Source organism: Notamacropus eugenii, chromosome 6, assembly GCF_028372415.1.
Source record: "Notamacropus eugenii isolate mMacEug1 chromosome 6, mMacEug1.pri_v2, whole genome shotgun sequence".
Lineage (NCBI taxonomy): Eukaryota > Metazoa > Chordata > Mammalia > Diprotodontia > Macropodidae > Notamacropus > Notamacropus eugenii.
In genome coordinates this window covers 297,031,593-297,058,172 of record NC_092877.1, presented here as the reverse complement: position 1 = coordinate 297,058,172, position 26,580 = coordinate 297,031,593, and the positions used below count along the sequence as shown (strand labels likewise).

The following is a 26,580-nucleotide window of genomic DNA, read 5'->3' as shown; positions in this document are numbered from 1 at the left end:
GACTGTTTCTGATAGACTCAGCCCTTCACAGCAATCCAAGAACTTAAAACATTTCCAAAGGACTCCTGATGCAAAATGCCATCCACATCTGGAAAGAACTAAGGAATTGGAACGCAGAATGAAGTACACTATTTTCTCTTGTGTTACGTTCTGTTTTTTCTCATGATTTCTCCCTTTTGTTTTAATTTTTCTGTGCAACATGACGAATGTGAAAATGTTTAAGAATGTATGTATAGAATCTTAAGATTGCATGCTGTCTTGGGTAGGGAAAAAATTTAAAACTTACGGAAGTGATTGTTGAAAACTGAAAACAAATAAATTAATAATAATAACAAAAGAAAGACAGAAAAAAAATAGGCCAACTGGAACTAGTGACTTCGAGAAAAAGCTGTCCAGGAGTTTACATTAATGAAAAATTGAAAAACCACTTCTCTGAAATGTATCTGATTGTCACTTTGAGTATCATGCAAATTTTCATTTACCACATAGTATTTTCGGTGTCAGAAGAAATTCCCTGAAGTGACTGTAGGGATTAGATAGTTAGGCTTCCCTATCCAAAGTCCCATAAAGAGCAGGCATTCAAAGAGTTGAAATTGTTACAAGTTATCCTTGGACAACAATAAATCCCCTCTTCCTTCCCTCCCTGAGGATTTAATGTTCAAATGAGTATAATAAGGACCTTTAATACTTAAAAGCTACTATCCCAAAGGCCACTTTTTAGTGATAACATGTTATGAGCTTCAGTCTTTTTAAGAAGCCATGTGAGTCTTAACATTTCTCATAGTACACAGGCATCTATGACACATGGCTTGGCATATCTTGTTACTTTTTATGATGATTTCAAGATACTAAGTTGGGCTTTGCATTCTGAAGTACTCAGTAGGAAATCTGGTTGTGGAAGGAAACATTTTGAAAGTGTACAATAAAGAATCAAAAAGAATTCCGGGGCCCTAGCATGTGACAGTATTTAAATGTTTTAAATCCTTGGGAACTGAAAGCAGAAAACATGGTGATCTTTTTATATTTCAAGGTCTATAATTTGGAGTCTTTCTATAGGCCTGTTCCTCTTAGATCTCAGCAAAGTTAGATACATGTATAATTATCCTTTCCAAGAGGAAATGATTTATTTTAAAACTGTAAATTAATGAGTGCCACAAATATCCTGAAAAAACAAATAATAAATAAACAAAATACCTAGCAGAGAAGGTAGTTATTGAAACTTCTGGTATCTCTTTCACTGCAGACATGAATTTGTCCATGCTTGAGGTGTCATTTATATTAAACTCCACTCGATGGGTTCCTATTGTTGGACAGCTGGGAGCTTTTGATGGATGTATTGGAAGAGAGGTACAACCTCCTAAAAAAAGTGCAGAACATAGGGAGATTCTTATTACATTAAAAATAAAGACCTTCCACTAATGTCTTCCTGCAATGGCTCCTCTTGGTTTGGATGGACTATTGCCCTGTATGTCTAAGGATCTATCTAGCTAAGTTGAGAGAATCTCATTACCGGGTTGGCTGTAGGAAAATGAATTCTGCAGCCACAGCAACTCCTGAAAATTACCTACAAAGTTTAGAGTGGTTGTGGTCTTAGTCTATTGAAGTAGTAACCATATCAGTAAAATCATGAAGCCCTTAAATGCTTTGTACTGAGTATGAACCAAGAGAGGCAAAGAATATGGGGGCAATTAATAAATTTTAATATAACACTAGAAATAATATACAAAGTTTCCATTAAGCTTGGGATTCAGAGAGATATTGAAAATCATATTCATTGAAAATCATATGTGGAAACAAAAAAGGAAGATTTTTCTAAAAATCTAATTTAAACAAGGCTTTGAATTAATCTGTGAAATATTCTATTTGTTAGGTCATTCATTACAAGTATTCCCTGGTATACAAGGATTTAACATTCTAAGTATTTGTGGGAAGTCTGGTTGTCCTAATGCAGACCATACTCTCAGAGTGACTACCTTCAGCTACTGGAAAAATCAAACATTAAATAAAGGAGTCAATTTAAAAGTAGAGATTCTATCTTCTTTACCTCTTCAGGGTATGGTTGAAATTGTTGCATTTTCCCACAATGTCTAGCAAAGCACTCAATAAATACTTGTTAAATGATTTATGTAGGTTGTTTTTATTCATCTTTGCTTTATTAGGGATATTTTTTTTTCATTTTTAAGTGCAATTCAACTAGTATATTTCATTTTTTTAAAAAATGATCAAAATGTCTGTCTTTCTCCTGAAACTGTCAAAAGCAGTCAGGTTGTAAGGCAAATTAGAAAAGTTACAATTTTCAGGTTTGTGAAGGGAAATTTAAAATTTCAAGAAATGAGAAAATTCTTACCAAGCCCTTTTGCTAACCAGTTGTTGACTCCCTGGGGTGAAGCATCATAGGCAGTATGTGGAGAGTAGATACCAACTCTATTCTCCAAAGCCCGGATCACCAGACGCTCCTTCCACGTTTTACAAGTTATACGCTTGAGTGGTCGGAAAATAGGTGGATGATAGGAGAGAATGAGATCTGCTTTCCTTTGGAGTGCCTCCTCCATCACTTCCTCGGTCAAGTCATTTGTCAGGAAAAGTGTCTTCACAGTATGGGGTGGGCTTGGTTCCACCAACAGCCCAACATTGTCCCAGTTTTCAGCCAGTGAGAGTGAGGCAAAGTCATTCAATGATGAAACAAGAGTTTTCAGATCCATGAAAGGACGTGAAGGACTGCTGACCAAGAACTGGAGAGCCTGGAACTTTCTGCTGATGAGTGGCTGGGGAGCTTGGAATTTCTGGGAAACCAAGCGCACACAGGATAACAACATGCAGAAAATAGGTGAGACTCAGGATCTGAAATCACAAAAATAGGAAATGGAAATGCAAACCACATTTTATGTCTATTTAGCTTGACCATCTATCTACCCCCATCTCTTCAAGGTCCAATTCAAGTCCCATTGCCTTCTTAAAGCTCTGACCCATGACCCTAATCCAGTAACCACTCCCTCTTTTGTACTACTGCACCTCTAATTATCATTAGTGCTTTAGTATTCAGAAAGGAAGCTAGTTTAGTAGTTAAACTCATCTCACAGGGTAGTTGAAGCTCAAATGAAATAATGAACTTAAAGCACATTGTAAATTTTAAAATCCAATGGAAATGTCAACTATTATTGAGTATGTTTTACCAGATATTATTACTATTATCTTGTTATGGATATGTTTGTCTTCCCAATTAGGCTGTAAACTTCTTGAGGATAAACTCTTTTGTGCCCCTCCCCAAGACATAATGATGACTGAAAACATAAGTATGCAGTGAATATCTGTAAGGATGGTACTGACCACAAGTATCTATAGACACTGCTTTAACCTTTGGATACTTCTACTGGCCCATATCCAAACTGGAAATTATAATCAGTATTCCAGACTAAAACTCTGGGTTTTATAAGTTCCTTTTGCTTATCAATAGGTAATTAGTTTTCTACCTGGCTCTCCACTCCTAGGTACATTTCTATCATTATAATATCCACCCCTTAACCCCTCTCTCAGGTACCTCCTTATTCTACCCTCCTTTTCAGCTTCCTTTGACATTTTCTTTCCCTTGAGGGCAGGAACTATGTTTTTGTATCCCTAGCACTTAGCACTGTGCCAGGCATATGGCAAATGCTTAATAAATGTTTATGTTCTATTAAGCACTATGTTCCAGCCCATGAGATTACAGTTGAGAGGGGAAAAAACATGTCCATAGAGAGGTTTGTACAAGATGGATAGATGATTTAGGTGAAAGCGCAGGCAGCTGGGAAGATCAGGAAAGACTCCATGTAAGAGGTGGCACTTGAGCTGAGCTGTGAAAGAAGCTAGAAATCCTAAAAGGCAGAGGTGAGGAGAGAGTGCAGTCTACCGCCAAAGCCAGTCTGGATGAACCACAGTGTGAATGATGGGGAGTGACATGTAATGAGGCCAGAAAGGTAGGATGGGGCCAAGTTGTTAAGGGTTTACATGCCAGTTTATATTTGATCCTACAGATGCCAGGGAGCCGCAACATAGGGGAGTGATGTGGTCAGACGCTTTGGCTGCTGTGAAGAGGCTGAACCAAAGTGGGAGAGAGGCCTGAGGCAAGGAGAAATTAACTAAGATGTAGCTGTGAAAATGAACAGATGAAAGAGAGATTAAGGAAGGATTTAGCAACTGATTGGAAATGTGGAGGGAAGGGAGTGTGGAGTCAAAGATGACACCTACTTTGAAAACCTAAATGACTGTAGGATAACGCTCTTGAAAGAAACAAGGAATACAGGAAGAGAAGTCAGTTTGAGAAGAAAGAGTTCTCTTGGTGCTCCTGCCTGACTATTGCTTCTTAGATCTTGATCCATGCCAAACCACTAGACAGGGTTTTGCCCAAAGCTTTGTTCTCTTCTCCACTGCCTCAATCTTATTTCACTTGGTGATCTCATCAACTTCCACTCCGTTCTTTGTCATTTCCATACAGATGAGTCTCAGAGCTGCATATTCAGTTCTAGTCTCTCCCAAGGTAGGCATCTCAAACTTAACATCCAAATTCTTTGCAAAAAAACTCACCTCTCTATTACTATCGAGTGTTCTACCATCTTTTAGCCACTCAGCTTTCATTCTTGGTGTCATCCTCAATTCTCAAACCCAATCTGTCTTCACATCTTGTCAGTTCTACCTTCCCAATTTCTCCAATATATGTCCCCTTGTTTTGAATCATAGAGCCACTTTCCTGGTTCCGGCCTTAATCATTTCTTGCCTGGACTTATTGCAGCAATCTTCAAGATGATTTTCCTCCTTCAGCTTCCCATTGCAACTCATCCTCTATTCCACTGCCAGTGATTTTCCTAAAGACTACGTCTGACTTTTTTATCCTCCTACCTATACCTCTCACTCAGTGAAGTCCAGTAGCTCCCTCTGACCTTCAGGATAAAATATAAAGCTCTTCTTACTTTTACAGTCTTCTTAGACTTGACTCCCATCCATGAACTCTACAATCCAGCTGCAATATTCCACTTGCTGTCCCTTGCAAAGGATACCCAATCTCCCATCTCCATGCCTTTGCACTGGCTCTGTCCCATAGATGGAATGTTTTTCTCTCTTAAATTCCTTGGTTTCCTTCAAAATACTCAAATGCTACTTTTTGTGGGAGTCTTTTTCTAGTCTCCCCAAATGCTAAAACATTCCCTTCTAAGGTCACCTATCTATTCTTTAAGTATCTTGAAAATAGCCTTTTTTTCTTTTAACATGTCTCCTTTAGAACATAAGTTTGTTAAAGGCAGGGGGACTATTTTGGATTTTCTTTGTATTCCCAGTATATCACAGCACAGTATTGACACATCATAAAGACTTAATAAATGCTTGTTTTAGACATGTTTCATCTGAGCTGGCATCTATGGTACATCTAGTTCCAAGTGCTGAAGCTCAGGAGAGAGACTCATGGCTGTGTATGTACATCTTAGAGTCACTGGCACAGAGGGTAATTAAACTTTTGGTTGCTGATGGAGATCAGTTGAAAACCTAAGAGTCATCCTAGACTCCTCACTATCTTTCCTCGCTGCCACCTCTGCCACCACCTCCCCCCCTTACAAACACATCAATTCTCTTGCTAAGGGTCATCTATTTCACCTTTGCAACATCTGTTGAATACAACCCCCTTCTCTCCTCTGACATTACTAATAATTTGGTACATTTTTATTGCCCCAGATGTGGACTACTGCATGATGGTGGGTCTGCCAGCTTCAAGTTTCTCCTCATTCCAGTCTATCCTCTTCAGCCATTAAAGTGATTTTCCTAAAGTGCAGGTCTGACCACTCTAATGGCTTCCTATTGCCTACAGGACCAAATACAGAATGTTCTGTTTGGCATTCAAATTCCTCCATAATCTGGTCCCCTCCTACCTTTCCAGTCTTCTTACACCTTACTCCCTAACATATGCTTTTCCATCCAGTGACACTGGCCTACTGACTGTTGCATGAATAAGACCCTTCATCTGGAAACTTCCTGTAAAGTTTCTCTGGTTGTCCCCCATGCATGGAATGCTTTCCCTCCTCCACTCTTAACTACTGATTTCCAGGGCTTCCTTTAAATCCCAACTAAAATCCCACCATCTATAGGAAACCTCGAACTCATCTTAATTCTAATGCCTTCCCTCTGTTAATCACTTCCTATTTATTCCATCTACAGCTAGCTTTGTATTTGTTTGCATGCTTTTCCCTCTTTAGACTGTGAGGTCCTTGAGGACAGGGACTGTATTTTGCTTCTTTTTGTATCCTCAGTGTTTAGTACAATGCCTGGCACGAAGTAAGTACTTAATAAGTGTTTACTGATTGATTGAGATACAATGTATCTGTACTTGAAAAGGGTTCAGGACAGAGCCCATCTTAGCAAGATCAATGTCATGAAAATACAAATGAATGAATATATAGGAGAAAAACATGATCAACAGGGAGAGAATGCCGCAGAGGGTGGAAGGATGAGGACTGAGAAAGGCATAAGGTTTTAGTATTATGAGATGATTGTTAACTAGCTTCAGCTGAATATTGAAGTTAGAAGCCAGACTGAAAAGAGTTGAAAAAAAAGAGGAAACGTAAATAGTAGTTGGAGACAACATTCAAGCACTCTAGTTAGAGAGGCAGTTAATTTAATTTAATTCATTCATTCAGGAAGTATTTATTAAATTTTTATTATGAATAAGGGACAATGCTAATTGAGGAAGGAGAGCAGTGATAGGACAAGATATAAAAATGAGTAAGATATTGATGATCACAATTATTACAATATTATGATCACATTATTACAATAATTACAATAATCTAATGTGCACTGGAGAAGGAGGGAATAAGACATTTAGATGTTCAAATATAAGACAAAGTAGAATGTGAAAGCAGTGAAATATAAAAAGCATCGAGTGGAAGAATATAGAAAGCATCAAAAAGTGTCTTTCAGGAAGTTACTTTTCTCCTGAGAGAAAAGCTTAGCGATATGTCCCTGAACACAATAAAAGAACTGCATATTGGTGAAATACCCTCTGATAAATTACCTTGTTTCCTCAGTTGTAATTAATTAATTTCATATCCAATTCCTGACAAGAGGGTAAAGATTCTAAGAATCAGCCATAAAGAACCTTTCCCCTCTTGAGCTATTTGTTAAGTGCTTGATTTCCAGGGACTAAAAACCCCCCCAGCTATTCCTTTTTCTCCTTTAGGAACATGATCTCAAGAGTATGGGTAAACTGATGTTGGGAACTCCCTCCACTGCTGCTGATCTGCAACTTTTTTATAGTATATATATATAGTCTTGTGTGGCCTGGGACGCCGAGATAAAGCGGCTGTTAAATTCAATCATCGTAGCAGTAAGCGCCTAACTTTATGCGAGGCACACGAGCTCAAGCCAGCATGCACTCACTTCACAAATCTTACTCGTTTTATCCACACAACAACCCTGGGATGAGGACGTGATCTGAACTCAGTTCTGCCTCATAAAACAAGTTAGGTGTTAAAGGCAAGGCTTGAACTCGGATCATCCCAAAGCCCACATAAAACCAATAGGGGAAAAAGAACCAAACCGGCATCACTGCGCAACGTCAACAACTTATATTGAATATATACATCTACGCATATCTTAACAAACCAAAAGGCACTTTCGAACCCTCTGAAGCGGTCTCTTCGTCAGGGGCGGCAGCGGCGGCCGCGGTCCCCTGGGCAGTCGTCCCAGCCTTTTGCCTTCCCGGCGTCCTTTCTTAATCAGGTCCGGGCCGAGAAGCCCCTGCCCCTCCCCCCGTAACCTAGGGCAGCTCCTGGCCTCAGTTTAGCCTTTTCTACGAAGAGAAGCTTCGCCTCGAAGGTCTCCTGAAAGTTTTGCAGTTTAGCCTCAGGAGACTAGGAATGGAAGCCTAGGCTGCACCCAAACTCCTACAGGACCCGTCGCCAAGGCCGCAGACAGAACGCGACAGGACAGGAACACCAGACCTGAGCCTCGCTCTCACTACGCCCGCCCACCTGGGAGTCGCTTCCGCTTCCTACTCACGGGCTTCCGCTGCCTTGGGGTCAGAGCGGAAGTGGCCCGTTTCCTTTTGTGCGTCGGCCTTACTCTCTTCCGGTCCGCTCGTTTGGGGTCTAGAATCGCCGTTCGTGTTTGGAAGTGCTGCAGCCGTGAGGTGAACCTAGGGAGGAAGGCTGCGGGTTAGGGACGGAGCGGGGAGAAGAGAGCGGGAGGCCGAGAGGCCTGCGCAGAGGCACAGCGAGGGGAGGAGGAACTTCGTTTTCGTGCCCCTTCCTTCCGCTCGAGACTTGGCCTCTAGTTCCCGCGTTTTAAGCGCGAAGTCTTAGCGTTTGTTCCGTAGCCTGAGGAGGCCGGAGGGAGGTTCCGAGAGCCCGGCTTTCCTGAGTGGGGATGGGTGGGCCACCTCGGGGAGGAGGGCCCTAGGAGAGCGACGACTCCTCCTGCGGTTGGAAGCACTTACTAGTAAGTAGTAACTACCACTACTGTAGCGGAGCACTTGATGGTGGCGCCGTAGTCTCAGCGTCCTGTCACTCTGATTCTCCCGCCTCCATGCCCGTATCGCGGCCGTCAGCACTGCCCGCCTTTCGGCTGGCATTTGAGGACCGAGATGAGTCCTGAGGGCGTGGGCCGGGGCAGCGAGGATTTAGCCAGGCCGCTGTCCCAAGCTTACTCCGTCCTGGGCGCCGGAAGGAGTAGAAACGCATCCCTTTCCTGCCTGTGTTTTACACCGACCTCCGCTGGTGGAACCCTGACCCCCTGGAGTACCAGATATCCCGGAATCATCAAACAAGTAAACAGTGGCTTATCCCAAAAGGACAGTTTGGGAGTGGAAAGGGAAAGAACCGGCGGGGGCGTTCCTTCATTGTAAACAATCACGTGTTTAGGAGTGAGCTGTAGTGGGGATCCAGTCTGGATGAAGGGCTGGTTTTTCTCTACTCCTTTAAAGTCAAACTCGTATTTAGAGAGGTTTTGGTGTATCTGAGGAGCAGTGGTTCTCCCATGTTTTGGTCTCTGGACCCCAAACTGCCTTTAGGTGGGTTATAGCTATTGCTGATATACAGCATTAGAAATTAAAACTGAGAAAATGTTTAAAATATTTCTTGTTTTTAAAGTAATAGTAAAATTATTAGATGTGAATATAATTAACCTTAAAAAATAACTTTTCCAGAACAAGAAAGTATTAGTGAGAAGCATGACCATGTTTTACATTTTTGCATATCCCTTTAGTTTCTGGCTTAATGGAAGGCAGCTGGATCCTTCTGTCTGTTTCTGCATTCAATTTTTTGTAATATGTCTTTTTCAGTTGAAGTATGTGAAGAAAACCCAGTCTCATGCAAATATGTAGTTGGAAAAGGGAGTTTTTTTAAATGGCCTTTCCAGATGTCTTTGATGCTGTACCAAAAGTGGTCACGTGGTAGTTTCTTAAAGGTTAGTGGCAATGAGGAATCTAAAACCACATATGTGACCTTTTGGAACAGTGCTCCGTTAAAATCCATTGGTTGAATCTTATACTTTAAATGGATCTTTTACCCAAGATTTTGTAACACATAAATTGGTCATTTGGAAAGTATTGGTTCAGTAAGGTATGCAGATCTTCTCCATGCTGACCTAGTTCATCATACTATGTAACAAGCTTAAATCATTAATGTCACTGGAGTTAAGAATTGGAAATTTGTCAAGCTCACGGTGGCAGGTGTAAGTACAAATTTCCAGACAAGATATTAACAGTTTTTGCATTTGCAGCTAAACTTTAATTGACAGGTCATGTGGCCTTTGGAAAATACCACTGTATTCTCATGAGTGAATGAGAGGGAAAAAGGCAAATAACATCTTTGTGTTACTATGAAAATAGTTTGATACTGCAAAATCTTTTGAAATGTCATAAGGAACCCCAGGGTCCACAGGACCACATTTGAAATCCTCTGGTATAGTGTATTGAAAGTCAGCCTCTGAAAGACCTGGGTTCAAATCCTGCTGCTGCCATATTGGCTGTGTAACCTTGGGCAAGTCATTTAGCTCCTTGGTGTACCTGGAAACTCTCATACATGGTTTTCTTGGTTTCCTTAAAAATTCAACAGTACCTCCTGCCTGAGGCCTTTCCTGATCCCCATATGTATATATGTTTATACCAGACATCAGATAACTTGGTGGTTAGAGATTTCGCTTCCCTGTGCTGGAAACAGAGAAAGTGCTAACCTGTGTGAATAGAGCTTTTCCTCACCCAGCAATTCCCTAGAGCAGTGAAATAACCGGGCAAGTCCCTTTCCCTGTTCCTACACTTATATGTGCATATGCTATCTTACCCAATAGAATATAAACTTAAGGGCAAGAATTATATCCCCTGAACCTAGCACAGTGCCTAACACATAGTAGGTGCTTAATAAATGCTTTGTGATTAATAAATTGGAGAACAATTATGGATAGAATAGAGGGAATTTCCTCACTTGGAAGCTACTTACACCAAGAGATCACAGACCTGGAACAAAAGAAAATTGATAGGAAAGGAAAGGAAAAGAGATAAAGCAAAATTATTTCCTTTAAAGGGAATCTTTATTAACAGTGGCTTTCTTTGGGGACACATGCACATGTATATGCATAAACACAAACACAACTGGCTCACATAATAAAGCAAATAAAGGAAAGGTGTAGTGGCATTGGCTTTGGAGGATAGCTTTCAAAGCAAGCTCCCTTTCTTGCCTGTGGTCTTTTGTTTGCATCTGCTGCTCTCTCCCTCTAACCATGACCCACTAGAATTGTTGTAAATGTACTGTTTAGATTAAATAGATATATTTGAATAAAATAAGGAATGAAAAGTTTGTAAACTCTTTCCCCTTTTCAGCTTTCTTTCGGACTGCCTGAAATCCTCAAGTAGCAGGATGGTGAGTTTCATAGATTCCTTAAGAAAGTTTTTCTTTCTTTATAACTTTTAACTTAAAAAGTTCAGACGCATTAAAATATTTCTTCTAAAACTAGAACCTTGAAACTAGTAGAATTATAGTCGTTTTAGAGCCTAAGGAGCCTAAATGGAACCTCAGAGGTTATTTAATTCAGCTGGCTTAATCTTACTGGTCTTAGTTTATTTAAACTCTATTTTGTTTTTTTGATAACTGCCTTTGGTATATAATTGAATTGGGCTTTGGAGAAAGACTTCATGCTTTTTAACAGAGCTAGGATAGAAACAGACAAAATGGGCATCTGACTAGGCTTGACACACGAGGAATACTTTTTAATGTTGTTTGCTGTAAATGTGCATATTTTTATTAGAAAATTCCATTCTCCGAGGCATGTAGGCATTTTGTGCAAAGTTAAATTCTGTGTGTTATTTTTAACCTTCTAGCACAGAGTGGTCACAGTTTTTGATCCTCTGGTTATTTCAGAGCATGAGAGTTCCCTTCTATTTTCCCCTATTCTTTAAGCAACATTCATTTTGGCCATTTTTAGGATTTGGCTGTTCTCTTATTTAGGACTTACTTGAATGATTGTGGAAGCTTTGTTTAGCTAGGGGCCCTTTTTGTCATTTCTAGCTCAAAACTTAACACTTTCATCCTTTTGATTTGATTTTGTGACTCTACAGAACTTTAACATGGTCACTGGTCCACTCTTGTGGATAGAGTTTTGAATATCCAGATATTTTCAGCCTACCATGTTCAATGGAATGGCATAATGGTTTATGTATTGCTGATTGTTTTTATAGGGATAAAACTGGCAACTCTAGTTATATATTTTCATGAAAAGTAGATCATTAAAGAGAAGAAAAATGAAAGAATGTGAATGGGGCAAGAATAGAGTGCTTTTAGGCAGTAGCAGTATTTAAACTTTCTATAACTATTTCAATTTTTCCTTAATTTTTTTCCTTTCCAGAATTAAAAAGCTACAAAATATTTATTTATATTTGTAGCAGGTTGGGATAGAAAGAGGGAATTGGAGGGGAAGAAAATATAATAGTAAGTTATAACAATTTTAATTGTGGAGTTTTTGTTTTGGCTCAGATAATTCCAAAGTGGGCCCTGAAGGGGGCGGAAGAATGGTACCTGTATACATGGGGCCCTTCTTCCTCCTGTCTGCTCCTTCAGGCTTTGGGGAAAAGAGGATCAAAAAACATCATGGGGGAGAAGGGAAAGTAGGAAGGTGACTGTGTATTCCCCAAGTAAAACAAATTGGTCAGGAAACATTTATTAAGCACCTATTGTATGTCAGGCACTTTGTTAAGTGAAAAGCTAAAAACAGTCCTGCTCTGAAGAAGCTCATAGTCTGATGGGGAAAGAGATATACAGGATAAATCAGAGATATTCAGCAGGAGGAAGGCATTAGCATTAAGGATGATTGGGAAAGGCTTTTTGTAGAAAGTGGGGTTTTAGCTGGTACTTGAAGGAAGCCAGGAAGCACAGATGGGGAGGGAGAGAATTCTAGGAGTGAGGGTTAGTGAAAATGCCCAGGGCCAGGAGGAGGACGTGTCTCTGAGAAGCATTGGCGAGGCCAGTGTCATCAGGTGGAGGAGCAGAGTGTAAGACAACTGGAAAAGTAAGAAAGGGCCATGTTATGAAAGAGTTTGAACTTTAAACTGAGCAATTTTATTTGATCCTGGAGGTGATAGGAAGCCACTGGAATTTATTAAATAGAGAAATAATGTAGTCAGACCAGTACTTTAAGAAGATCAGTTTGATAGCTGACGTGGAGGATGGAATGGAGTGGGGAGGGACCTGAGGCAGGGAGACTATTTAGTAGCTATTGCAATGGTCCAGGTATGAGGTAAGGAGGGCCACTGTCAGAGGAGAGAAGGGGGCATATACAAAGATGTCAGGGAGGTAGAATCAGCCGGCAACAGATTGTATAGAGAGAATGAGGGAGAGTGAGGAGTCCAGAAAGACGCCTAACTTGCAAGCCTGGGTGAATGGGAGAATGGTGGTGTTGCCATAGTAACAGGAAAGTTGGGAAGAAGGTTTGAGGGGAGAAGATAAAAGTTCAGTTTTGGACATGTATTTAAGGTGTCTAGGAGACAGCCAGTTGGAGAGGTCCAACTGGCAGTTAAAGATAATAGTGCAGATGTTAGGAGAGAGTTTGGGGTTGATAAGAATATATAAGAATCATCAGCATAGATAATAATTGAATCCATGGGAGCCGATGAGATTACCAGGCCAAATAGTGCAGAGGGACAAAGAGGAGAGTACAGGACGGAGCTTTGGGGAACACTCCAAATTAGTGGATGTGACCTAGGTGAATACCCAGCAGAGGAGATTGAGAAGGAACAGTCCAGCAGGACCCTTTGAAAGAATTATTACATTCACTCATAGAGCATGATCCTCTCATGCTCTCTTGGGAGAAGAGGGAGATTTAATTGCTCCAACCTATATTGTAAATGGGGGGTTATTGCCTAGAATTTGGTAGGGCTATGTTTGCATACTACCAATCCTACATTTTTGGAGCATGAAGGGGCCTTTGTGAGTTACATACTGGGCTTCTGTCCTCATTAATGTAATTTCCAGAGAGTTTAATGAGGCCTTTTATATGAATGATGTTGTCATTTACATTAATTTTCTTGTCAGCTTTAAAAAAAAAGCTTCACACAGCTTTCCTAAACCTTTTTTTGGGGGGGTTGGCCATTTCTGAAGCATTATTATGTAATTCTGTTCCTATTTGGATTCTTATCTGAGTTTTTGAGTTAAGTAATACAGTGCATAAACTCAGTTGGAGAAAACTGATTTATTCTTACATTCTCTTTCCCTTTTTTAGTCTGTGACATTACACACCGATGTAGGTGACATTAAAATAGAAGTCTTCTGTGAGCGGACACCCAGGTCATGTGAAGTATGTATTGAAATAAATAATAACTTGACTCTGAACACTTTAGTGATGTAATGGAAAGAGTTCTGGATTTGGAATTGGAGAACATGGGTTAAATCCTGTCACTGCTCCTCACTACTTGGGTGACAAAAAGTCGTTTGACTTTTTTGGGGCTCCATTTCCTCCTCTGTGAAAGGATGGAGATGGCCTAGATTAGTAGTGTCAGAGTCAAATTAGAAATAGATCCTGAACTGCATATTAATATAGAAAATCACAAATTAACGTGTTATTGTATTTGTATTTATTTTGTTAAAAATTTCCCAGTTACATATTAATCTGATTCTGCACTCCAAGTTTGACACTTCTGGACTAGACAATGTCTAGCATCCCTTACAACACTAAATCTGTGAACCAACTTGAAGGTGTAGAATTCGTCGTGAATCAAGGGGCTTAGTTTTCATGTAGAAAATATACAAGTGACCAGAACACTAGATTAATGATTTTGCAATGGTTCTTTTGGCTTCTTTAAAATCTTACTTTGTGTGTTTGTATTTGAGAGAATAGGTCTGATGTTACCATTTAACACCATATGTGCATAACTGAGGACTTTATAAATGCCTTTTTATGATAAAATGATGTTATAGAGATTTCTGCTTGCTATCCTAACCAGTAGGTATGTAGTAGCTTATCTACCACTTGGAAGGATTAAGAGAAGTCCCCTGAACTTCTCCAAATTATCAGTGAGTGAAGGAGAGTGGCACATTTGGCACATGAATGGACACTGCTTGCTTCTAGTACTGAGGCTTTGAATAAGAATCATGAAATTCTAGAATTGAAAGGGACCTTCTTGGGCATCTAGTACAACCCATACACAAAAGGCATTTTCACTGTGACACACTCTGAGAAGTATTATTCCTACTTGTTGCTGTCAAAGGAAACTAATTAGGATTTTGCCTTTTCAGATGTCAAAGGTAGAACAAAGATGAGACCAACTCTTCAACTGTGGAAATGACTTGCATCATAGAATTTAAGAGTCGCAGGGATATTCGTGTCTCATTCAGCAAATCTCAAACTTTCAGAGACCCCTTTATACTCTTTGAAATTATCAAGGATCCATCTTGCCAAAGGGTTTCTGTTTCTGTGCATTATGGCTATCAATATTCAATGGATTGGAAAGTAAAATGTCTTAGTATTATCACAAAAGTAGTTTTAATATTGAGAACCTCCTGAAAAGACAAATGGGTCCCTAGTGGTATCTGAACCATAGGTCTGGTTCAGCCCTCTTATATAGAACAGGAACCTGAAATCTTGGCTTCTGATTTATATTCTGTAGAAAATAGACAATCGTGATTGTAATGTTGGATGAAAACTATTTTGCAATTATTTCATTTGCTTATTGACAAGAATTAAGAATTTATAAAGTGCAGTTACTATCTAGATTAATGTCTGAAATGTATGTTTTAAATCCATCAGTCATAGTGTTGGAAGAATCGTGTTTTTATTTGATTTTTAAAATGTGATTACTATAGAATTTTCTAACTTTTATTTTCATATTCTCTAGAATTTTTTGGCTCTCTGTGCTAGTAATTACTACAATGGGTGTATATTTCACAGAAATATCAAGGGTTTCATGGTACAAACAGGAGATCCAACAGGTGAGTGCTGTGATTCATTCATAGCTTTCCTCCCAGGGACACTGGGATGAAGGTGTAAAAGAAAAGTTATCCTAAGTGTAGAAGCTGGGATTTTTTGTGTTATGTCTGTAAGTACGTTATCAAAAAGTGTCTGAGTCCAGTAGCTACTGTCTTCTTTATTTTCTATATTCTTTAAAGTGAATCATTTCCTTTTTGTTATTTGAGTGATGTTTCATTTTCATTGATTAGTCTGTGTAACACAATTCTGGAAGGTGAGATAAACTATCTGGACATGTTAGTTTGCAGTCTGTTAAAATGGATCATTTTAAAAGCTTTTGGGTCTTAGTACCTCATTTTCTTTCTTCTAAAAATAACTTTCCCTCCCCCCTTTTTTTTTTAAAAACTTAAGCCAAATAGAATTAATTTTGTTGTTCTCCAGGTTCTGGGAAAGGAGGCAACAGTATCTGGGGCAGGAAATTTGAAGATGAATACAGTGAATACCTTAAGGTATCTTTCTATTCCTCAGTATTATTCTGGTACCTTAGGTTTCTTACTAGTTAAAAGTTGGAGACTTTGAAACTGAATTTAACTCATTAGACACAAGTTAGCATGATTTTGCAAGTATGATTTTTGGATAGCTGCTTTTGCATATTCCATGACCTAATGGCTATGATTACACTTACGTAGATTAGTACTTGACCTCATCCTATAATTTAACCCTGCAATCTTTTATTATTATATTGGGCACCTAGGTGTTGTAGTGGATAGAATGTTGGGCCTGTAGTCAGGAATATTCATCCTCTTGAGTTCAAATCTGACCTCAGACACTAACTAGCAGTTTGACCCTGGGCAAGACACTTAACCTCTGTTTGCCTTTGTTTCCTTGTCTATAAAATGAGCTAAAGAAGGAAATGCACACCACCCTACTATCTTTGCCAAGAAAACCCCAAATGGATTCACAAAAAGTTGAATGGGATTGAAAAACAACAAAAACATTTATTTTACTTTTTGCTTATACATCAACAATTGTATTAGATTGGCACCCATTTAAGCTTTGCAGATATACTTAATATACCATTCCATGCTAAGACTGAAGGCATGGTGAGTTTCAGGGTGTTTCAGTTGCTGCTAGTTGGTATCTTATTACAAAAAAAAAAAGTAAATGTATTCTGATGCACGTATGGAAATGCTCTTTTTTGATATTTTAAGTTCAAATTTAAAAGAAAATATAAATATTTTGCCTAGATGACTTGAAAAATTTCTACCTTTAAATTAGACTATAAAAATCATTAAACTCTACCTACTAGAGTAAGTATAAACAGGATGTGGTTGTTATCCTTTGTCTTCGAAAAGGACCAAAATGACATTACCATGATAAAGTAAAATTTCAGTGTGTCTGACTGTGGCTGATCAGACCAATACAAACTCGGAATATTCTACCACAGGTTGAGTACAGATAGTCCATGTGAATATTTGGGGCAGATATCCCAAATTTTTGCATCCTGTGTTTACTTTGTGCTGTCTCAGTTCTGCTTTGCTCAAAGAGCACAGCACCCTTTCCGATGTGGGCATACCATGCTGAGCAGTCCTGTGCCAGTGTTTACTATGTTGCACAGTCAAATCCAGAGTTCTTGAGAGAGACCTTGAGAGTATCCTTGTATCATTTCTTCTGACCACCATGTGATTGCCTGCGCCATGCGAGTTCTATAAACAGGATATTGAATTATTTAACTCTACATTAAGTACTGTGGTCTGATACTAGAGTTTATCAACAAATCTTTTTGCATTATTCTACATCCTATTCTTAGCATTGGATCAGTTATTAAACTGACAGAACCAGTTCTTCATGAGCCTCTTATAGTTAGTGGGTTCTGCTAGAAATAGTCATTACTGGGAGTTAACAGCTCCTTGAGAGGCATCCTCTTGTTATTGGCAACTAATAGCTCCTCTTGTCTCCATTTCTTTCTGTCTTTGTGCCCCTGGGTAAGTCAATTAATCTTATCTGCCCCAGACAACTCTCAGATATGATGTTTAAAAAGTTTGAGAGACATGATTTCTGGGTATTTTTATTCATAATGATAGCAATTTTAATAAAAGGTCAGTGGCACTCTGGAATGCCAAAGACATTCATGGCTGCAGGCTCACAGTTTATGTGCCCTTGGAAAATGGGTGTTCCTGAGGGTGGCAATCAGCTCTGATTGGTTAGCAGTTAATGAGAGAATGAGTATTACACTGAGGGGCTGAACCTACATTAATGAACTTTGATTATGTCATTTACTCCTATGTTACCCCAAGCTTTGGGCATTCTATTCAAAGAATTTATTTCCCCAAACTTGAGTAGAGCACAATGGCTTCCCTACTTGTTATCAGATTGTTAAGTAAATATAATCTCATTATTAAGTCCTTCAAGAGATTGAACTTTGAATTGAGGACTATAGAAAACAGGGAAACTCACGATCTCTCCAAAGCATTGGTTATTAATAATCATTTCTCCTATAGACTAGTTGCAGAGATTATTAGCTGATTAGTAGTAGAGGGAGTTATTTATCATGAGCTGCCTGTACTGTGAAATCACGGGTCTGATTTTTTTAAACAAAGGCAGTCTATAAATGTGAGCTCTTATTAATACATTGAAACTTCATGTTAACATTCTTCTGTAGTTTCATACCATTAAACAACTTTTTATTATACTCTTTACTTGCCATTGACTCCTTTAGCTCCCATCCCCTCTGGAAGGTTGCCCTTTTGATCATCCTCTCTACCTAATTGTAGATCTTTTCTTGTTTATTGACTCTATCTAGACTACCTACAAACATGCCCAGATCTTCCCCTTTCTTAGAAAAGACCTTCACTTGGTCCTGGTATCACCTCCAGCAGTTGTCCATGTCTCTCTTTCCTTTCATAGCCAAATTTCAAGAAAAAGAGTCTTCTGCTCATTAACTCTACTTTCTGTCTTCCCACTCACTTAATGACTCCTTTCATTTGGTGTCTGCCCCACAATTCAACTGAAATTTTGGTCTCCAAAATTGCTGACAGTATCTTTATTGCTAAATCCAATGCCTTTTCCTCCACTTTCTTGACCTTGCTACAGCTTTTGATACTGCTGACCAACCCCTCCTTCATTCTGTCCTTTCTCCTTCCTGAGTCTTTGTGACTTTGCTCTGTTTTGATTCTTTTTCTCCCTGGAAGACCAAAGGGTCTTCTTTTAAGGTTCCTCATGTTCCATCCTTTATTTATATGAAGCCCAGGTCTCTGGGCCTTCTCATCTTTTTTTCTTTATTCACTCTCTTTGAGATCTCATTAGCTCCCATGGATTCAGCTGTTATCTCTATTTATATGATTCCCATATCTGTATATCCAGCCCTTATCTCCACTCACCTCCAGGCTTACATCTCTAAATACCTGCTTGGCGTCTCCACCCAGGTATCCCATAGGCATTTCAAACTCAGTATATCCGAAACAGCTTATTTTCTTCCCTCCTAAATCCACTTTCCTTCTTTCTGCTCACATCACAACCATCCTCTTTGGGGTCTTCATCTCACCTGAACTTTTATAGTAGCTCCTAATTGGTCACCCTACCCCTAGTCTCTCCCCTCTCTAATCTGCCTTCCACATAGGTGCCAAATTGATATTCCCAAAACACACATCTGACTGATAAGAGCTGGAAAGATAGAGGAACCCCAAGACTGGAGTTCCCTGCATGGGCTGTCTGGAAGGAAATTTGCGGTCTCAAGCATTCTTGAGGTCAAGGTGGTAGATTTATTACGCATTTCAGCAGGCAAGAGGTCTTAGGGAACTTACAATCTTAGAGGGGTACAGTCACCGTCTATATAGGATATTCTGTAGTAAGACATGTACCAAACATGCTACCTAAGTGATTCAGGGCAGCATTAGGGAATGGTCAAGGAGTTTTTAGTTCTTAAAGGAATATGCACTTTTAGTATTTACTGAGGAGGTATTTTACCCAGAGTTCATCAGGAAATACTCCCAAGGAGGGGCTACATGGAGGTGTAGTTCTAGGCCTGAAACATCACTAAGGCAAACTAATGGTCAGGACTGACTGAGAAATACCCAGACTGTTCCTGTCAGTGTCTTGTTAGACAAGATAAAGGAGGGGAGTATACGTATGTCTAAGTCTAGGATGCATATGATTGGTCAGTGAGTAATAAATGTTGTTGTGACCTATTACACAGTGGGTTCAAACTAGTAAATTCTATAGGTCCAGCTGGCTATTGTATCAAAAAGAGAGATAGAGGTTTTGCTAGGGCAGGTTGTCCTTGGGCTGGGGAAAACTGCCTGGGATAGTGTTTTGAGGTTAGGGAGAAGTGTGATTTTGAGAGAGAAGTGTGATTTTAGAATTGAGGTCCAAGCACAGGTACCCAAGCACTCCGTCATGACCATGGGACTTCACTGCTCTAGAAGCTGCATTGGCTCCAGATTGCCAATAGGTTAGAAAACAAATGCTTGTTTGGCATTTAAGGTCTGTCAGTCACTAAGCAGTCATTAAGCACCTAATAATATGTGCCTGGAGTTGTGCTAAGTGCTAGAGATACAAAGGCAAAAAAATAATCCCTGTCCTCAGGGAACTCACAGTCTACAAGCAAACAAATATGTACAAACAACCAAACTTACAGGGGGAAGACACAGGAAAATAATTAATGAACGAAGGTGCTAGAAATAAGAGGGACTAGGAAGGACTTCCTGTAGAAGGTGAGATTTTAGTTCAGATTTGAAGGAAGCCAGAAGGCAGAGATGAGCGAAAGCATTCCAGGCAAAGGATTCTTCTGCAGGTTCACCAGATTTAAAGGATAAAATACAAATACCCATTTGGCATTTAAAGCATTTAAATCTACCACATTCTAGCTCCAATCTATTTTTCCAAGCTTATTACCCATTATTCTCCTTTAGCCATGCTATACTTCAGCTAAACTGTCCCAGTTGTGGCCTGTCTCTGACCTCTAAGCCTTTTCACTGGTTATCCTCTATGCCTGAAATGCTCTTTCTCACCTCTTGAAATCTCCATCAACCTCCAAAGCTCAAATGAAGTGCCACCTCCTTCAAAAGGCCTTTCTTAATTACGTTGCTTGTTAGTAACCCTCACTCCTGTGACTCTTGTTCCTTGGCCACCCAATGTGTATTTATTCTGTATGCGTCCTGTATTTACTTTTTTGTGAACATGTTATATTCCACCCCCTCCCAGGAGAAAATAAGTTTCTCATGGGTAGAAACTTTTGTACTTTTGTGGTCCTTTGAGTACATATTATAGAATTCTAGAATTTTTTAGTCCAATTCCTACTGCCTAAAGAAGAGTTCATATAGTTCAGTCCCCTCATTTTGGGAAAGATAAAGGTAAAGTAACTGAAGCTTGAGATGGTGAGGGGAGTTGCCCCTGTTTTTATGGCTAGTTAGTGGCAAAACATGTTTATCTCAGGCCTAAATTCAGAGTACTTCTTAATAAATACGACTAAATTGATGTTTTTTTATGGTCTCTTAGCACAGTGTTCGAGGAGTTGTGTCCATGGCTAATAATGGCCCAAACACCAATGGATCACAGTTCTTTATTACTTATGGCAAGCAGCCTCATTTGGACATGAAATACACAGTGTTTGGAAAGTGAGTATTCTGGATACAGTTTTTTGAGTTTCTTTTGAGTAGGGGTACACCTGAGTACTTAAAATACAGCACAAACCAGTACTACTATTTTCAAAGAGCCTCTTGTTATTTACAAACCAATGGAAAGCCAAATATGTAGGCATTTATTGTGAAATATTTTTTCCCTCTTCCATACATGTATATGTGTCTTCATTTTAAGGGATGTTAGTAAGCAGTTAATGCATGAAATATAGCAGAATCAGTAGTCTCATTGTTTGTGGCTTCCTTCCCTGGCTTCCTTTCCTCACCTTCTATCCCCAGATTCCAGTTATTTATAGTCCCCAGTATTCTAGACCTGAAAGAGTAATCTCTTCTGAATGAGTAGAATGATTTAGTCTTAATTCTACTTTCTCTTTCATCTGTAACCCACCTTATCCTTTGTCCAGTTACTTCTAGAAAGAAATAAGTGGTTTTTAAACTTAAATTTTTAAAAGGTGAGAAGTTATAATTGTTTTATGTTTACAATCTAATAAAAGATTTTGCTGTTAATGCAATCTCTTTCATAACATTTTTTTCTACCTTGATCTTTTTAGCAGTGCAGAGAGAAAGAGAGGGATAGCAGACAGAAAAAGAGAGTGTGTTTGTGTGCATTTGTGTGTGTGTGTGTGTGTGTGTGTGTGTGTGTGTGTGTGTGTGTGTGATAGAGACAGATTCTAAAATGAGATAAAATTTTAGGATTTTTATGGTCTCTTCAGAATTAAAATTTAAATTATAATATCCACCTCTCAGGAATTTGAAAAATTTCATGGGTTTCCTAACTTATCTAAGTAAGAAAAGTTATATTACTCTCTGCAATCTTGGATAATGCTGTAATGCTAACACAACTTCAGTTCAGGGATTCTTAACCTGAGATCCAAGGAATTTTTTTTCCCCAAATTATTTGTTTTCAGTTTTCTACAGACATTTCTGTAAGTTCCAAATTTTCTCTTCCTCCCTCCCCCCAGGGAATTTCTTGGGGGGAAGGGATTTTTAAAAAAAATATTTTGATAGGAGAAGCCAAGACGGCAGAGAAAAGGCAGTGACTCACCTAAGCTCTTCCAAAACCTCTCCAAACACCTTTAAATAATGCTGTAAAACAATTTCTGGAGCAGCAGAATCCACAAAAGGACAGGGTAAAATAATTTTCCAGTCAAAGACAACTTAGAAGGTCAGCAGGAAAGGTCTGTCACACTTGGGTGAGAGTGGAGCACAGTCCAATGCAGGTGATGCCAGCACATACCCAGCCCTATCAAAATGGGAGCAGGCCTTGGGAGCCACTGAATCAGCAGTGGCAGCAGCTGCTTCTAGAGCTCTCTCAGCCAACAGACAGTAAGGGGGGGGGTCAAATAACTAGTCAGAAGGACATTACAGGGGTTTCTTTGCTAACGCTAACACAGGACTCTGCTGCAGATCCAGGTCACAATCCTAGATGGCAGTCCCAGGGTGAGGAAGTGTACTCGCACACCAGTGCTTGCAGCCGTGGTGTAGTGGGGATCCTTGTCATAGTTTCAAGGCAAAAAACAATACTTGTGGTTGCTCACAGACCAGAGCATAGACCAGGAGAGGACTAAACACCTCTCCTTTGATCATGCAACCTTGGAAAGACTGAAAACTTACAGGTTCCTAGAAGTATCTCTGAAAATAGCTACACAAAATCCCTGAAACTTAGCACAGTATGTCTTCCACCCTGGAAGCTGAACCCCACTTTAACAAAGAATTAGAAGTCAAGAAATAGGCTGAGGAAATGAGCAAACAGAAAAAAATTCTGATCATAGAAAGTTACTTTGGTGACAAGGAAGATCAAAACATACACAAAGATAACAAAATCAGAGCTCCTGTATCTGAAATCTTCAAGAAAAATATGAATTGGTCTCACGTCATGGAAGATCTCAAAAAGGATTTTGAAACTCAAGTAAGAGAAATTGAGGAAAAATTAGGAAGAGAAATGTCATACAAAATAATCCTGAAAAATGAGTTAACGATAAAGGAGACACCAAAAAATAGTGAAGAAAACAACGTCTTAAAAAAAATAGACTGGGATTTCTGGTACAAGAGATCCAAAAAGCCAATGAAGAGAAGAGTGCTTTAAAAAAGCAGAATTAGCTAAATGAAAAAAGAGTTAAAAATGCTCACTGAAGAAAATAATTCCTTAAAAATTAGAATGGAGCAAATGGAAGCTAATGACCTTATGAGAAAGCAAGAAACAATAAAACCAAAAGAATGAAAAAATAGCAGACAATGTGAAATATCTCATTGGTGAAACAACTGACGTGGAAAATAGATCCTGGAGAGATGAATCAAAAATCACTGGATTATCTGAAAACCATGATCAAAAAAAAGAGCCTCAACATCATCTTTCAAGAAATTATCAGGGAAAACTGCCCTGATATTCTAGAACTGGAGAGTAAAATAGAAATTGAAGGAATCCACTGATCAGCTCCTGAAAGAGATCCCAAAATGAAAACTCCCAGGAATATTATTATAACCAAATTCCAGAGCTCACAGGTCAAGGACAAAATATTGTAAGCAGCCAGAAAGAAACTTCAGATATTGTGGAAGCACAGTCAAGATAACACAAGTTATAGTAGCTTTCACATTAAAGAATCAGAGGGGTCGAAATATGAAATTCTGGAGGGCAAAGGAACTAGGATTACAACCAAGAATCACCTGCTCAGCAAATATGAGTGTAATCAATCCTTCAGGGGAGAAAATGGAAATTCAATGAAATAGAGAACTTCTAAGTATTCTTGATGAAAAGACCAGAGATGAATAGAAAACTTGATTTTCAAATACAGGATTCAAGAGAAGCATGAAAAAGCAAACAGGAAAGGGAGATCATAAAGGGACTTAATAAGGTTAAATTGTTTACATTCCTACAAGGGAAGATAATATTTGTAACTCATAAAAACTTTCTCATTATTAGGGCAGTTGGAGTATAGTATATATAGACAAAGGGCACAGGTGTGAATTGAATATGAAGGGATGATACGTAAAAAAATAAAATTAAGGGGTGAGAGAGAAATGTACTAAGAGAAAGGGAGAGATAGAATGGAGTAAATTATCTCATGTAAAAAAAGGCAAGAAAAAACTTTTATAGTGGAGGGAAAGAGGGGGGATCTGAAGGGAAGTGAGTGAACCTTAACTCTCATCAAAACTGGCTCAGTGAAGGAATAACATACATATTCATTTGGGTATAGAAATCTGTCTTACCCTACAGGAAAGTAGGAGGAGAAGGGAATAAGAGAAAGCGGGGCAGGTGATAAAAGAGAGGACAGCTTGAGGGAGAGGGTTGTCAGAAGCAAAACACTTATAGGAGGGACAGGGTGAAAGGAGAGAGAGAATAGAAGTAATGGGGTGGAGGGAGGAGGAATAGAATGGAGGGAAATACAGTTAGCAATAGTAACTGTTAAAAAATTTTGAAGCAGATTTCTCTGATAAAGGCCTAATTTCTCAAATATATAGAGAACTGAATCAAATTTATAAAAATAAGTGCCATTCCCCAATTGATCCAAAGACACAAACACTTTTCAGAGGAAGTAAAGCTATCTGTAGCTATATGGGAAAAATGCTCTAACTTGCTGTGCACTGGAAAAATGCAAATTAAAGCAATTCAGAGGTACTACCTGATATCTATTAGATTGGCTGATAGGATAGAAAAGGAAAATTGACAGATGGTGATGGGATGTGGGAAAAATGAGACATTAATGCCCCATTGGCAGAGTTGTGAACTGATTCAACCATTCTGTGGAGCAATTTGGAACTATGCCCAAAGGAGAATAAAAACTCTTTGACCTTGTCATACCATTATGAGGTAAGTATTCCAAACAAGATAAAAAACAAAAAGGAAAAGGACCTATATGTACAAAAATATTTATAGCAGCTCTTTTCTGGTGGCAAAGAATTGGAAATTGTGGGGATGCCCATTAATTGGGGAATGGTTGAACAAACTGTGGTATGTGATTATAGAATAAATACTATTGTGCTCTAAGAAATGATGTAGAGGATTCTGTCAGAAAAATCTGGAGAGACTTACATGAGCTGATGCAAAGTGAAATGTACCGTGTACAAAGTAACAGCAATATTATAACTGTTCTCAGCAAGACAACTCTGAAAGACTTATGATGAAAAATGCAGTCCATCCCCAGAGAAAGTACTGATAGTATCCGAATACAGATTGAAGCATACTTCTTAAACTTTATTTATTTTTCTTGAGGATTTTTTAAATCTGTTTTCTTTCCAAACACGACTAATATGGAAGTATTTTGCATGACCACATATGTATAGCCTATATTGAATTGCTTGACTTCTCAGTAAGGGGGTAGGAGGAGAGGAAGGAAGAGAATTTGGAATTCAAAGTTTTAAAAATGAATGTTAAAAATTGTTTTTACATATAACTGGGGGAAAATAAAATAATAAATATATTTTTAAAAAATAAAATTTTGATAACTATATGTCAGCATAATTAGTTTCCTTTGTAATCCTATGGATTTTATTTTATACATTTAAAAATATTTTGGTAAGGTATCCATAGGCTTCACTAGATTGCTAAGGATCCGTGGGGGAAGCTAGGTGGTGCAGTGGATAGAGCACCAGTGCAGGAGTCAGGAGGACCTGAGTTCAAATCTCACCTCAGACACTTGACAGTCACTAGTTATGTGACCTTGGGCAAGTCACTTAACCCCAATTGCCTCATCCTGGGTCATCTCCAGTCATCTTGATGACTATCTGGTCACTGGATTTAGATGGATCTGGAGGAGAAGTGAGGCTGGTGACCTGCACAGCCCTCCCTCACTCCAAACAAAGTCAAGTGCAAGTCATGTCATCATTTCTCATTAATTTCATTTTCCTATTGCTTATAGTTGACCAAGAATGTAAAAGTTTGGAGGCTAGAATTAAACCAACAGATTTTTTTTCCTATGTTTGCATGTAAGGTGAGTCATATACAAAAATATAAGGTGTGAACTTTACACTCAAGGACCCTGAAGTACAGAGGAAAGAAGCTATACACACATAATAAATTAGTAACAAACTGAAGTCAGTTTTTTAAAAAAAAAACTCAGTAGCAGTTTATTACAGTAGTAGATGAGCTCTTGCAAGACATGATTTGACTAATTGCCAGGAATTATAATTGCTAAATGAATTAAAAAACCACGAATTTATCATCCCAAAAGAATTTTCATCAATGTTCTATTTTCTTTTAGGGTAATAGATGGCCTAGAGACTTTGGATGAACTAGAGAAGCTGCCAGTAAATGAAAAGACTTTTCGACCTCTTAATGATGTACACATTAAGGATATTACCATTCATGCCAACCCATTTGCTCCATAACTGTAATGTATTGGACAAAATTTTGTCAAGCTCAATACGGAAATACCTCGTTCTTATTCACTACTTCGTTATGCTACAGACTACATCTTTCTACTTGTTTACCAATAAAGATTTAAGACAACTCGTTTTCCCTAAGGAGGGAGAGTATGGGTCCTTCAAAGCCAACTCTGCAAAATCTGTCCACTATGAAATTTTATGGAAGGAAAGAAAA

The 26,580-nt window shown here is 38.8% G+C and overlaps 2 protein-coding genes across 11 annotated transcripts in view; one reads left to right on the top strand and one right to left on the bottom strand.

Annotated features, from left to right (window-relative positions):
- The window catches only part of NIF3L1 (NGG1 interacting factor 3 like 1), an 18,063-nt gene extending 9,909 nt beyond the window's left edge, over positions 1 to 8,154 (bottom strand). The window contains exons 1-3 of one of the 5 annotated variants that reach the window (XM_072617229.1): positions 8,020 to 8,154; positions 2,348 to 2,841; positions 1,195 to 1,357 (exon numbers count right to left, since the gene is read on the bottom strand). In XM_072617229.1, the coding sequence (XP_072473330.1) occupies positions 1,195 to 1,357; positions 2,348 to 2,816 (632 nt within the window). In that variant the 5' untranslated portion in view covers positions 2,817 to 2,841; positions 8,020 to 8,154. Of the gene's footprint in view, positions 1 to 1,194; positions 1,358 to 2,347; positions 2,842 to 7,033; positions 7,066 to 7,623 lie in introns of those variants that run through there. The other 4 variants (XM_072617230.1, XM_072617227.1, XM_072617228.1 and 1 more) reach the window with 4 other exon arrangements.
- On the top strand, positions 8,059 to 26,580 carry PPIL3 (peptidylprolyl isomerase like 3). 6 transcript variants are annotated; one of them, XM_072617233.1, is made up of 7 exons: positions 8,059 to 8,149; positions 10,835 to 10,874; positions 13,726 to 13,800; positions 15,338 to 15,431; positions 15,850 to 15,917; positions 20,905 to 21,023; positions 26,243 to 26,580. In XM_072617233.1, exons 2-7 carry the CDS (start codon positions 10,872 to 10,874, stop codon positions 26,367 to 26,369), a joined length of 486 nt encoding a protein of 161 aa, XP_072473334.1. In that variant the 5' UTR covers positions 8,059 to 8,149; positions 10,835 to 10,871; the 3' UTR covers positions 26,370 to 26,580. The 6 variants fall into 6 exon arrangements, with proteins under 6 accessions (XP_072473334.1, XP_072473338.1, XP_072473333.1 ...); XM_072617232.1 differs by having other exon boundaries at positions 8,149 to 8,457; XM_072617235.1 differs by lacking the exon at positions 8,059 to 8,149 and adding an exon at positions 8,652 to 8,785.